The sequence below is a fragment of the Trichechus manatus genome, unplaced genomic scaffold, assembly GCF_000243295.1.
Source record: "Trichechus manatus latirostris isolate Lorelei unplaced genomic scaffold, TriManLat1.0 scaffold00187, whole genome shotgun sequence".
Classification (NCBI taxonomy): Eukaryota; Metazoa; Chordata; class Mammalia; order Sirenia; family Trichechidae; genus Trichechus; species Trichechus manatus.
Genome location: NW_004444123.1, coordinates 3435520 through 3448760, shown reverse-complemented (window position 1 = coordinate 3448760; position 13241 = coordinate 3435520). Strand labels below are relative to the sequence as shown.

The 13241-nt window shown below is 39.5% G+C and overlaps 1 protein-coding gene across 6 annotated transcripts in view; it reads right to left on the bottom strand.

The window, feature by feature from the left end:
* Positions 1-1610: 1610 nt before the first annotated feature.
* The window catches only part of ANGEL2 (angel homolog 2), a 17357-nt gene continuing 5726 nt past the window's right edge, over positions 1611-13241 (bottom strand). Inside the window, exons 2-9 of one of the 6 annotated variants that reach the window (XM_023741720.1) lie at positions 11170-11426; positions 10405-10474; positions 8953-9374; positions 7682-7808; positions 7219-7276; positions 3720-3806; positions 3314-3402; positions 2325-2614 (exon numbers count right to left, since the gene is read on the bottom strand). In XM_023741720.1, the coding sequence (XP_023597488.1) occupies positions 2604-2614; positions 3314-3402; positions 3720-3806; positions 7219-7276; positions 7682-7808; positions 8953-9374; positions 10405-10474; positions 11170-11426 (1121 nt within the window). In that variant the 3' untranslated portion in view covers positions 2325-2603. Of the gene's footprint in view, positions 2047-2307; positions 3403-3719; positions 3884-7172; positions 7277-7681; positions 7809-8952; positions 9375-10404; positions 10475-11169; positions 11427-13241 lie in introns of those variants that run through there. The other 5 variants (XM_023741722.1, XM_004387527.3, XM_023741719.1 and 2 more) reach the window with 5 other exon arrangements.

The window sequence follows — 13241 nt, the reverse complement described above, 5'->3', positions numbered from 1 at the left end:
CCATTTTGGTGTATCTCAGTTTATTCATTTTTCAGCATCACCCTGGGTAATAAAGGCTGGAAAGGGTAATGGAGTAGCTTGGAAGGGACAACAGACCAGCTTACACCTAAGCACACCCACCACAAGCCCTTCAGGCACAGTGTGCTAGCAGAATAATTTATCAGGTGATTTACAGAGTGCACATGACCTGACCTGTCTCCCCAGCCCCTTGAACTCTCTGGATCTCTAGCTTTGACTTTTAAGAAAGCAAAGGATTAAAAGCAGAGAGTCACTAAATTCTCAAACAAGATGAAGTTTCAAACATGCATACTATCTTGATATCAAAAGGTAAAACCAAAATTTCACGACTCCACAATTCCTCTTTCCATTTAAAACTGGGATAGTATGGCATGTGAGACAGCGTGGAGATTTGGTTTTAGCAATTAACTAGATTTTATTGCTTTTGGAAGGTATATACAAAGCTTCAGTAGAGTTACCAACTCTTCTGACTGAAAAAAGTAAAGACTAGTGGATAAATATTTCTAGTGGAGCTTTCAAAATGTGCGAGAATGTTACACTGACCCTTTGGACTCCAGTCCACAAAATACTACTTCATTCTATAAGCTAAAGTAGAAAGCAATTTTATGAATTAACTCTACCAAAGTGAAGCACACAAAAAAAGGCCTGCAATCACATTATATGAACCAGGATATAAACCATTAAATTTTCACACAAGTTTTCAGGGGGGTTAGTTTGTTAACAATGATCTGTAGATAGTTATTTGTTAATGAATTCACAAAACACAAAGCAATGATTAATCAAATGAGTTTCCATTTTTCTCTTCCCAACGCTAAAAAGGGTAATTATACTATTATTATAATTTGATGATGACTCTATCTGCTAATTAGGATGTATCTTAATATTCTACCAACTATTACTAGAAAACGTGGAAAAACCTAGAACTATAGTTAATACTATAATAAAAACAAAAACAAAAAAACAGTGAGAAACATTTAAAAGTACTCACTACAATTTTTACTAGGCAAATCCTTACAACCCATATGCCCTCTTTGGGGTTTTCATCCAATTTTTAAAAAATAATTGTGCTTTGGTACAAAAACTTATAAAACCCAAGGTTATGAACTAACTAGTGGCTTTCCTATTTAAGATAAAGCATTCTCTTAAGAAAATCCACTGTAAAAATGTTCATAATTCCGTGTAAAATTACTACTTAGTCAAAATGCACTTCATTCTTTGATCCAATGTCTAATGTCACTTTAAATTTTTTGATTCAAACACTTATACAGAATCAACTGCAGGATTTATTAGACCTGCTCTTAGCCACTCCATAAAAAATGTCAGCACCATCTCTTCACGCTGGTGAATCATTGTAAAAGAAAACAAAAGACCATATTTTAGAAATAAAGTCATTAAAACCAGGAATTGAAATTACTACTTGAGAATAATACAGCTCCAAGTGGGTATCTCACTACCAGAGTTTTGCACGCTTCACACATGTCTGACGTGTATATGCGATTTGTGGTTTGCAAGAACTCAAAGATACTTTGGATCCACTGGAAAGCTTGTCAAAAACATGAAAGTCTTTACTAAGAGGACTAAAGAAGATGCACTATTTTTAAAAATCACCATCAATTTTACTAAGATTTACAATAAAAAAATTTACATCTCTTTTACAATAAAGAGCATTTAGACCTCACTTGTCAGGAAAATATTTTTCATTCTTAAAAAAGAAAATTGTTGTAAACTTGTTTCTTCTACCATCTGCTTCAAGCACGCCTAACAGTCTCTTCAGAAATCCCACAGCACAGAAATAACATGCCAACTCGTGACGACTGTACATTATCTGAAAAGAATATGAGATGGGAAGAAATTGAAGTAGGTGATGAAGGAGGAGTCAGAGTTCAAGTCTGAACTTAGCCAACAAAGGCAGATGATCCGAGGAGCTGTGTTCGTTTGGAAGTCCATTAACAGTCCATAAGTCTTGTTCCGTAAGAAGTGACAGTCGAGCCAGAAGCTTCAAGCCACCCACCAAACCAACTGCAGCTCCTATGTGAAGAAAGCGAACATGTTCAGTGAAACCGTCGTGAGGTTATTGTAAATTAATCATACAGTCTGTTTTCTCAACAAGGATACAGAACTTGAGACCCCCCAGAAGACTACTATGAAACATTTTTTAGAATATGACTGAAGTTTTATGGAATAGGAGCCTGGGGGGATGCAGTGGTTAAGAGCTCAGCTGCTAACCAAAAGGCTGGCAGTTCGAATCTACCAGCCGCTGCCTGGAAACCTTACAGGGCAGTTCTCCTCTGTCCTACAGGGCTGCTATGAGTTGGAACTGACTCCACGGCAATGGGTGTGGTTTTGGTTTGCAACAATCTAATTAGAATGTCAGAGACAGCGGTTTCTGATGATTTTCCTGTTTCAAATATTTCTTCTATTTCAAGTTCTGCAAATAATCTTTAGATAAAAATATCAACATAACACATAATGTAAAGAGTAATTTAAGACTGACAATTACATAAGAAATTCATCCAGTAACTCTTCTGCAGCTGCATAAAACCACAACGGCCAGCAGGTTTATAAGCCACAGCTGAGTACCAAGTTTATAAGGTGACTGGAAAATAAGTTAGCGTTAATTTGGCCTCAGGGAATCACCACCCACAGAAAGAGTAAAAAATGACACGCTCTTATAATATTAAGAGATCTGAGACCCCGGTCCATGACTCTCCTGCCACCTAGTGAACTTTTATCAGCATGACAACTATCAGAACTTGCACGTTTTGTAGAGATGATCTAATTGGTGGAACAGTAAGCCGCTCCTGAGTGTTAATAAGGTTATCCCCAGTAAGGGGGAAACACGATCAGAAAGGGAGAGGAGAAAAGAAAAAATTTTGGATTTTCAAAGTTTTCTGAATGCTCTTTTTTGACTTCCAGTTATTTTAAACTGCATTTTCTTCTCCACTTTAAAGCCTCTGGTTAATGTTTTAAACCTGATTTTCACTGAATCATACAAGGAAACGTATCTTCTCGTCTTTGCTTTCTGAAAACACACAGTGTCACAGTACAGACCATTCTTCAGAAAGATCCGGTCTTCCAGGGTCAACGTGACAAAACTGCTGCTGGCGGCACAAGCCCAGCCGTGCAATGAGGGCAGCGGGCCTCGGGACAATGTCAGCAGACCATTAACACCAGTTACTCAGCCGCTGTCACAGGACACACGGGGAATTCACGGCAGGTAAAAAACCGAAGGGTAACAATAAAGCCCTGTAACTCCGAAGATGACCGAAACTGGAGGACAAAGCTGAGAATGTACCTCTGAGGTAATAATTTGCTTTGGGGTGTTTCACGGCCTCCCTCGCCATACACGGGTAATTAACGGATTTCTTCAAATATATTAGCAACCTGTCAATTTGAAAATAAAAATTCAGAACTTCATCTGGAAGTTTAGCTAATTTTCTCTGTCTCAGCCTTGAGAACTTAGCTACTGTGCTAAGAGGCCCTGGTGGTGCAAATGCTTAAGTGCTCGGCTGCTAACTGAAAGGCTGGTGTTCAAGTCCCCTCAGGAGCTCCACGGGATAAACACCTGGTGATCTGCTTCCAGAAAGATTACAGCCTAGAAAACCTCACGGGGCAGTTCTACTCTGTTACGTGGGGTCACTATGAGTCAGAATCGACTCACCAGCACCTACCAACCCCAGTGCTAGCGAGCAGGATAATACCTGACTCCTGGGCAGCCTCCTCCTTGTCTGCAGAGTAGAAAATATAATCCACAGTTAGGGCACTTCGGGAGTGACAAGTGGTCACTTCTGGAATCCCAGTGTCAGGAAAGTAATGGGAATAAACAGATGACAAGCTGAAATGATGCTGTAAATTTGAAGATAACCTAAATTGAAAAGAAAAAGTATTCAGCCTCCACTGAGTTTCACGATTTCTATAGTTTCTCCTATTTAAAGTCCTTTATCATTTAATTTTCAGACTAAGGCCAGCCATTAGGACAAGCTTTATTTAAACAGAACATATAATAATCTGACATTTACATATCCATGTGATGATACTCAAAATCCATTAACAACAATGCTACAATACAAGGGGGGAAAAAAGCTCAATAATTAACATATTGATGTCATCTTTTATTAATTATAACATGCTTGAGCGCCTCCACATACTACTGAACATTGCATTCTAAAACACCTTCCTGTATTTTTCTGCAAGTAATGTGTAACTTCTGTGTCTGTTCGCCAACCTTGCCCTCCCACCGAGAGGGACTTCCATACGCGCTGCTATGCCAATTTTTTTTCACGTTGCTGCAAAAAAATTAGCATAGCGTGCTTACGAAAATACCTCACAGAGGGAGGGCGTAGTTGGCAAACAAACATGGAAGGCATGCGTTATTTGCATAAAAATATGCTATAATTTTTCTGTTGTGTTTTTAAGAAAGAAAATCAAAGTGGCCTTCAAGAACTCAATCTGGAACCCACCAGACTTTTGGTGTCAAAGGGGCTACATTTTTCTCTATTAATGTTACAATCTGTCGTTGTGTGCTGCTGAGCTGATTCTGACTCACAGCGACCCTGTAGGACACAGCAGAACTGCCCCACAGGGCTTCCAAGGCTGGGATCTTTACAGAAGCCGACAGCCACATCTTTCTCCCACAGAGCAGCTGGTGAGTTCAAACCACCAACCTTTCCATTAGCAGCCAAGCACTTAACCACTGCACCACCTGGGCTCCTGTTACAACCTCGGAGATATTTTGTACTGTACCTTAAAACAGGCTGGTTTACATTTACCCTGCACTACAGGTCACTATGAGTTGGAATCAACTTGATGGCAACAGGTTTGAGTTTTTTTTTGTTTATAAACACATGTGATGTTACAGGTAAGGGGTTTAAAAATCATTTTCAGTTAACACACCATAACTTTACGGATCTTACATGTCATGAAGGAAAATAAAATTTGACAAGAAAAAAAAAAAATTTTTTTTTAAACTCACTCAACAAATATTTACCAAGCATCTACTAAGCTCTGGGCACTGACTCAGGTGCTGAGATACACAGACAAAGATGTTGGCCTTGCTTTTAAAGAGCGCATATGACAACAAACAAAGGCAATTCCTTAAGTGTCCTTCCAAGTTTTAAGAACTTTTTTTATGAATAGGGACTTATATTTACGATATTATTAAATGTAATACACCTACTCCTCACCTACCGACTATCTTGTTATCTGACATTTTGCACTTATGACAGCAAAAAAAAAAAAAAAACCCACTATCCGACTGCACATTCACAAGGTGGCGGGCACGGCAACCATGGCTGTGGAGCATCCCCTCCCTCGAAGAGGGTCTCCGGGGGCCTCCGGGAACCTGGGCCGCACTGCCCTGTGCCCCCGCTCCCTCCTGCTGGTGGGATGCTGTGTCTAGCTGCTGTGCGGAGCTGGCCTCCTCCGTGGCCACGGCCTCCAGGTGGACACGTGCAAGCAGCACCCAGCCAGCGGGCACCTGTTCTAGGTTCCCAGCTCCTATGGAGCCTGAGGCCCTGCAGCTCAGAACAGCTATCAGGTGGGAAGGGAGGAAAGAAAGAGGCACTGGACAGAGTGTCTGGAAAAAATGAGCGCGAGTTTAATGACATCCCCAAGCGAAGCAAACTGCGCCTAAAGCCTCCAGCTTGCTGGGGCTGGGTGCGTGGCCAGGTTCCCAGCGCCCTCACGGGAAGCCCAGGTCCCTGGTGTCTTGCCAGGCCCAGAGGGCAGAGCAGGCTCCTGGGTGGTGAACACAGGTCTTGCAGGGGTGGGAGTGGAGCCCTGGAGGTGGCTCCGCAAGGGAAGCTCTGAGCCAGCACAGGAGGAAGGGGAAGTGGTTAAGCCGTGGACCCTCCAGTCACACAGCCTGGCTTCTATCCAGCTTCTTCTCCTCCAAGCCTCCTTCTCCGCAGAGGAATAATCCATAACTGGACTTGTCACAGTAATGAGCATGTTAGTAAATCTTAGCTGTTTTATTTCTATGATCGTATTTTCTAAATAAAAAAAATCAGACAAATGGTCTGAAAACAGAAAAAAAAATACTGCCTATTTTCGCAGAACTACCTGGTCTTTGGAACGTAACCATGTCAATAAGTGAGGAGTAGGTGCGTAGATCTGTCAACCATATCTGCTTTTCATTTTATAGATATAATCTGTGTATATAAACACACTGCTTAAAAGTGTATTTTACCCCATCTGATTATAAAAAGATTTAAAATTTACTTAAAACTAAGTATTTGTTAGCCTTCTTTATTATTCTTCCTCAGGGAAATTTTTAGTATATTTGAAAACTTTAATCATAAATTTTTAAGTATTCACTTTTAAAAATTAAAAAAAATTGCCTCCTTTCTTAGGTTCTTATTTATGAGATAATCTTTTCTCAAAACAATTAAGGTATATAAACTAAGATGGAGGAGAAAGCAGATAAAACGAAGGAAAGTTGTTTCTAACTTGTTTCCTAAACGTAAATGTTAAAACAACAATCGAAACTACAAAAGAGCCAGCATATTTTTAAAAAATCAAGGCATTTCAAGCATCTCCCAAAGAGATGAAATTTAAGTCTCCTCCTGCTGAATAACCTGCATGCCCTTCTGAAGCGCAGGCCTGAGCATCTATGCTTCTTCAATGGTAAGAAACCCAGGCATTGCCATTTCTGCACCTCCCATGACCTTCTCCTACAGTTTAAAAGATAAGGGAAAATGACCTTTTCTACCGGCATATATTTCTTTTTCGGATCAATTCTCCTATAAATTGTTTTGAGATCTAGTAACTCAGAAACGGCTAAGGATCCTTTGAGATCTGGATGATTTTTTTTTTTATGATCTTGACCTCTGTTTAATTAAAAATACGATGCAATAAATTTCAAAGTGTACTAGCTAATTCCTTTTAATAACATTGCTTAAACACTTATTATGTGTCAAACATCATGCTTTACCTATTTTGTCTCATCTAATCCTCACAGCAACTCAAATTACAGATAAGGAAACTGAGCCTCAGGCAGAAATTTCTTGCTCCAGATCACACAGCTAAAAGTAGCAGAGTCAGGGTTTGAACTCAGGTCTATCTGACTCAGGAGCAAGCATTCTTTACCAGCACAGAATATAATCATTTTCTTCATTCTTTTATCCAAGTGATTTTTGAGAAATGCATTTCTTAACTCGACGGAAGTTCAGCAAATGTCTGCTGCTGTTCTCCAGAACTCACTTTTCAGGTGTCACTATGACCTCTGTTTCCTCCAGCTGTGTTTGTGTCAGATTATCATCTGTAAAAACAGAGTTTATTACTGTTAATATACTGCTCTGCTCTAGTTTGCCTTAATATAGTTCTCTTACTCTATAAACAATATTCACGACAATTGTAGTTTAGATAGATGCTGAATGACATGTTTCATCCTGGAATCTACATGTTCCAGAATTAAGAGAGCAAAAATAAAAAGCAAACATTTCCAAAGCAACATGCAAATAATTCATCAATGATAATTTTGGAGGTTGTTCAACTTAAAAAAGGTAAATTTAGAGCTTTAAAAAAAAAGGAATAAGGAAATAACTATATACTATATATATGAATATTCATCTCTGAGATGTTACCCCTTTAAAAATATAATTTTATGTCTTCAAAGGGACCATTATCAGTGAGAAGATGGCCAAAATGTATTGCAAACACTTACCTGTCTTTTCTACTTTTGGAACCTGCTGTACCTCATACACACAGTTCTGTGAGATACCTAGGTTTGGGGGCCAAATTGGAATAGATAAAATTCTTTGTCCCCGTGAAGACTGTTCCTGGCCAGATACCTAAACAAAATTTCAACAGGTATCTTAAGTGAACAGATTTTAAAGGGTTTATGTACTGAGAAGTTTGTCTTAAAAAAAAGGTCTTCCAAGTATGATAAACATTGCCCTTTATTCATTGTTTTAAGAGCTTATGTGTGCTCGTAACATAAAATCTTATTCAAATACAGTTCAGAAACCACTTATCATTTCCAGGAAAAGGACTATCTTTCCTGCACGTTTTTCTCTAATTTGGACATCCAAATGCTCTATCAGCTTTGAACTAATGTTGCTGTTCCACTTTGCCTCCTGCAAAATTCATGGCCAACCCCCTGCCATTGAGGTGATTCTGATTCATAGTGACCCTATGGGACAGAGGAGAACTGCTCCATAGGGTTTCCAAGGCTATAATCTTTATGGAGCACTGTGAGTTGGAATTTGGTTTCGGTTTGGAATCTTTATGAAAGCAGACTGCCACTTCTTTTCTCCCATGGAGTGGTTGGTGGGTTCGAACTGCCAACTTTTCGGTTAGCAGCTGAGCACTTAACCATTGTGTTACCAGGGCTCCTATCCTACAATACAGCTTCTATTATATAAAATACTGAGAAGAAATCAACTCCTATAAAATTTTTAACTATCACTCAGAATTCCAGTGGTAGAGAGCTTATTTTGGTTAAATATACAGAAGATCAAATGCTCTAAATGAGTAGAGGAAACCACAATAAAAAAAAAAAAAAAGAGAAACATACTAAAGAATAAAATATCATTACGTAAAGAAAAATTTATGTAATAAGTATTAATTTACTGTTTCAAAAAAAAAATAAAAAATCAAAGCATTATTTTACTGCCAACATCCGGCACTGAAAATTCTATTCTGCTGCCTGGTTAGTGGCCCCTTATTTACGAAGTAGCCGTATCTTTTAATGATCTCTCTCACCTGGGATTTTTTTTCTGTTTGTTATTCCTCCAAGCAGAATGTCGCCACAGAAAGGTGAGCAAGATGAAATGCAACCAAGTGAATGTAATTACTTACTACTAGTTGGGGAAAACCATTATAGCTTGGTGAACCGAGGCTACTGGACCAGCTGAAGTTTCTGAACAGCCACACAACATTACGATGAACCAGACAACCAGGTCCACCTCCTGATAATGAAGGAGGAGTACTTACCTTTCCTATGGCAAGTCCTTCATAATTCAATTTTCCTTCTTTTATAAAACTATAGAGTGGAGAACCAGGAACGGAATTAAAGTCACCACACATAACAATAGGGCAGAAGCTGCCATCTTTCTGATGGGCAACACTGGAGATCTCTGCCAGCAGCATTGCCAGCTGGGTCAGCTTAATGTCACCTCGCCTTGGGTTATACAACAGATGTGTGTTAGCTATACAGATCGCGGGAGAGGCAGCACATGGAATTTTGGGCTGCAGGAGCAACACTAATCCAACATTGTCTCTGTCCAACAGAGGAATATCAGGGCGGTAAAATTCCACTGGGTTCACTGACAAGAGCGAAAATTTGGAATGTTTGAAGCAAACGGCACAGCCATCAGGTTTCCTTCCTGTCCGCATCTTGTATTCACAGTGATAACCTATAAAACAAATGAAGAGAATCTTATTCACACACACGTCAAAACAGAGCTCTCCAACGCGTTTGCCGAAGTGTATCCTGCAGACGTCGGTTATGTAGGATGTTGATAAGTCTTTAGCGTGTGTCATCACTCTCCCGCCTCCACCCTAGTAGAAGCAGAGTCATGACAATGGCGGTAAGGCCGTACATTAACCTGTCTCCTCACCCTCTATGCCACCGTATCTCTGATCTTTTCCCCCCTCGCTCCACTCCAACCACAGGGCCTCTTCCCCTTGCTATTTCCACTGCCTGGAATGCTCTGGGTGTGGCGTGCTCCTTCACCTCCTTCAAGTCTGCTCAATGTCACCTTCTCCCTGAGTCTTTGTCTGATCCTTTCATTTACAATAGAAACTTTCCCTATTCTTGCTTTTCTCCAGAAAACTATCATAATAATATATGATGTACTTATTCATCAGCCTTTCTCCACTAGCATATATGCTCTACAAGGGCAGAGATTTTTATGTTTTGCTCACTGCTGCATGCCCACTGCCTAGCATAAAGCACGGTATATAGCAGACACTCAAAAAATGTCTGCTGAAGGAGCAAATAAGAAGGGGCAAAGTAGGCAGCATTTCTCAACTTATGCGACCACAAATAACCTGTTTTCTAGAAGATGTTTTCTACAACAGGTCTTCAGCTTCTATCCATTAGGCACTGGTAGACGCTGGTGTTAAAACACGTACTAGACAGAATGTCCCTGACCTCATGGAGTTCACAATCTTAGAGTGCTAGTGGTGGGCAGAACAACTCTAGGAAAGAAAGCTACTGAAAGATCCTTACACACCTCTCCATCTGAATTAAAATTATATACCAACACAGTCATTTCCACTTGAAATACTTCCATTTTTTCCTGACCTTTTAAAACAGGTATTAAGTTTTCAATCAAGATTTTTTTGGCCCAAATATGCGACAAAATCTTTGTTAGCAAGTCATGCTTTAACATACATAAATCTTTCAGAGTAAATTTGGCTAAAATAAAAAATACATTGTACCCAATGATTCCAAACTTGGCCTGATCTCTGTTCCATAATGATCTTCTTGAACTTCTTGCAAACAAAGTACCTTGGAAGAAAAGAATGACTTGAATTAAAATATAAACAGAGATGCAGACATGAATTTTTGGTGCTTTCATCTTTAAAAACAGGCTTCTAAAATTTCAAATCTGATGGAAGCTGAAATAAAAGACTTATAATCCTTTTTTCTTATTATTCACAGAGCTATCAAACTCATGTTTCCAAATTTGATGACTCCAAAAACCCCGGCCTTCAATGACATGGAGCTCTCTTACTATCCAAAAATCAGTATTTTCCTAAGGAAGTATTTTTAAGTTACATGCCAGCTTCTTTTCCCCAAATTCACATGTTCATTAGCATGAAATCCTTCTGGTCCTTTCTTAAGAGGTTGATTTCTTTGCATGCCATCATGTAGATTAAATTTTTACATGATTAAATATAAATTTCAAATCAAAGGAAATTCATACTGAGTACTTAATGTTTCCAGTTCCTATCTCAAAACTAATACTGAAAGCTTTTGGATCCTTTTTGAAAAGTTAGATGGTGATTGATACCAACAGCCATTAGCAAAGGATTCTCTGGAAGGCGTGATGCTTTGTTCAGCCCTGTTCCATCACTACTGTTGAATATCTCTCCTTACCCCACAAACAAAAAGGTTAAATCATTTAGTTCACAAATGCACAAATGAAACATTTAACCCAACTTTCTCTTGAGTGAAGAATTTTAATGATATTTTGCACTTACATCTGCATCAAAGTGTTTAATTTCTCTCAGAATATTGGGAAACCTAAAACTCCAGTGTAATAATGGCCGCCGGCAGTGTCTATAGAGATGTGAATTGTCTTCCAATAAATCTTGTGAAAGTATATTATAGGATATCACTGAAAAGTCAAACTTGTTCTCACTGTCTTCACATTTGGGGTTGACATTTTTGTCTCCTAGGATCTTTGTGTTTTCTTTATTATGGTTATATAGATATTCCCAATGCCGTTCTATAGTGCCTGTCAAAAATATATTGGACAAAATACAAAGAATTAATTTAAAAAAGATCACATATTTTCCTACATACATATATTATCTTGCCTTTAAAAAATTCCTATAAGCAATGAATAGAATTTTCTTCCTTAGGAAATGGCAATACAGCATTCAGTAACTAGAAATTCATCAAGTTGGTTACACAGGTGCTAAAATGATATATTGAAAGACCAGGAGGGACCAAACAGGCTTACACGGATACAGCCAGTCATTCTGGAGGCTGAGAGTGAGTGTTAATAAAACACAAAGGGACAGTAGTTTCTCACTTCTTTACGATTAAGAAGTAGCTCTGGCACAGATATGGTTAGCAACTTTATAATCATAATAATATATTTTATGTCACATTTGGCTTTTCAATAAAACAATTTCACATCATATTTAATCCCTATCAGTAAGATCTTCAAATGATTACCGAGGTTCCAGAATCAACTCTTAGCTTAGAACTCTGGTTTAGACATGAATGAAGGGTGTATAATGGCAATCTATGGAAGCAGTTACTGTCTGAAACACTTAACAGGAAACAGTGCAAATAAAACGAACAAAAGCAATCTTTTTAATGTACCCCAAAGCAAAAGTTAAACATGATACGGTTACAGAATGACAGGAAATGACAACAGCTGGCTGACCGACCCAGCATGCAGCCACAAGGAATGGGTGATACTTTATATTCTGCAAAGACAGTACGCACCCTGCAAAAGTGATGAGAAGAGACTCAAAGGGTGAGATTTTTGCAATTATAGGCAGTCCTCGATTTAGAAATGACCACCAGATGTTTAACTTATACATATGTATGTGTAACCGTACATAGATATATATATTTGGAAACCCTGGTGGCGTAGTGGTTAAGAGTTCGGCTGCTAACCAAAAGGTCGGCAGTTCGAATTCCCCAGCCGCTCCTTGGAAACCCTATGGGACAGCTCAACTCTGTCCTATAGGGTCGCTGTGAGTTGGAATCTACCTGACGGCAACGGGTTTTATATATGTATTTGGGATTTTTTCCTCTCCACCTTCAACCTTCTCCGCCTCACCCCACCATAGAAGACATGGATTTTAAAAAAAGGAAGTTTTAGAGTATCTGTGAGCTTAAAAATTCCTGGGTAGAACAAATGGTTAAGCGCTCGACTAACCAAAAGTTTGGCGGTTCAAACCCACCCAGAGGTGTCTCAGAAGAAAAGCCTGGCAACCTGCTTCTGAAAGGCGGCCTGGGAAACCCTACGCAGTGTGGTTCTACTCTATAAACGGTCGCCATGCGTCCGAACCGACTCAACAGCAACTGGCTTTACTGGTTGATGGGCTTCAAAGAAGAGGAAAACAAGAAATGGGAAGAACTTAGCTACATAAAGAATCTCAGCCTCACATCTGGGGTCTTAAAAGCTTGCAAGCGGCCATCTAAGATGCATCAACTGGTCCCAACCACCTGGAGTAAAGGAGAATGAAGAACACCAGAGACGCAAGGAAAATATTAGCCCAAGAGACAGAAAGGGCCACATGAACCAGAGACTTCATCAGCCTGAGACCAGAACTAGATGGAGCCCGGCTACCACCAATGACCGTCCTGACTGGGAACACAACAGAGAGTCCCGGACGGAGTAGGAGAAAGGTGGGGTGCAGAACTCAAATTTGAGTAAAAAGACTAGACTTAATGGTCTGACTGAGACTGGAAGAACCCTGGAAAGCATGGCTCCCGGATTCTGTATCAGCTGAGAACTAAAACAATTTCCGAGGCCAACTCTTCAGACAGGGATTGGACTGGACTGTGGGACATAAAGTGATACTCGTGA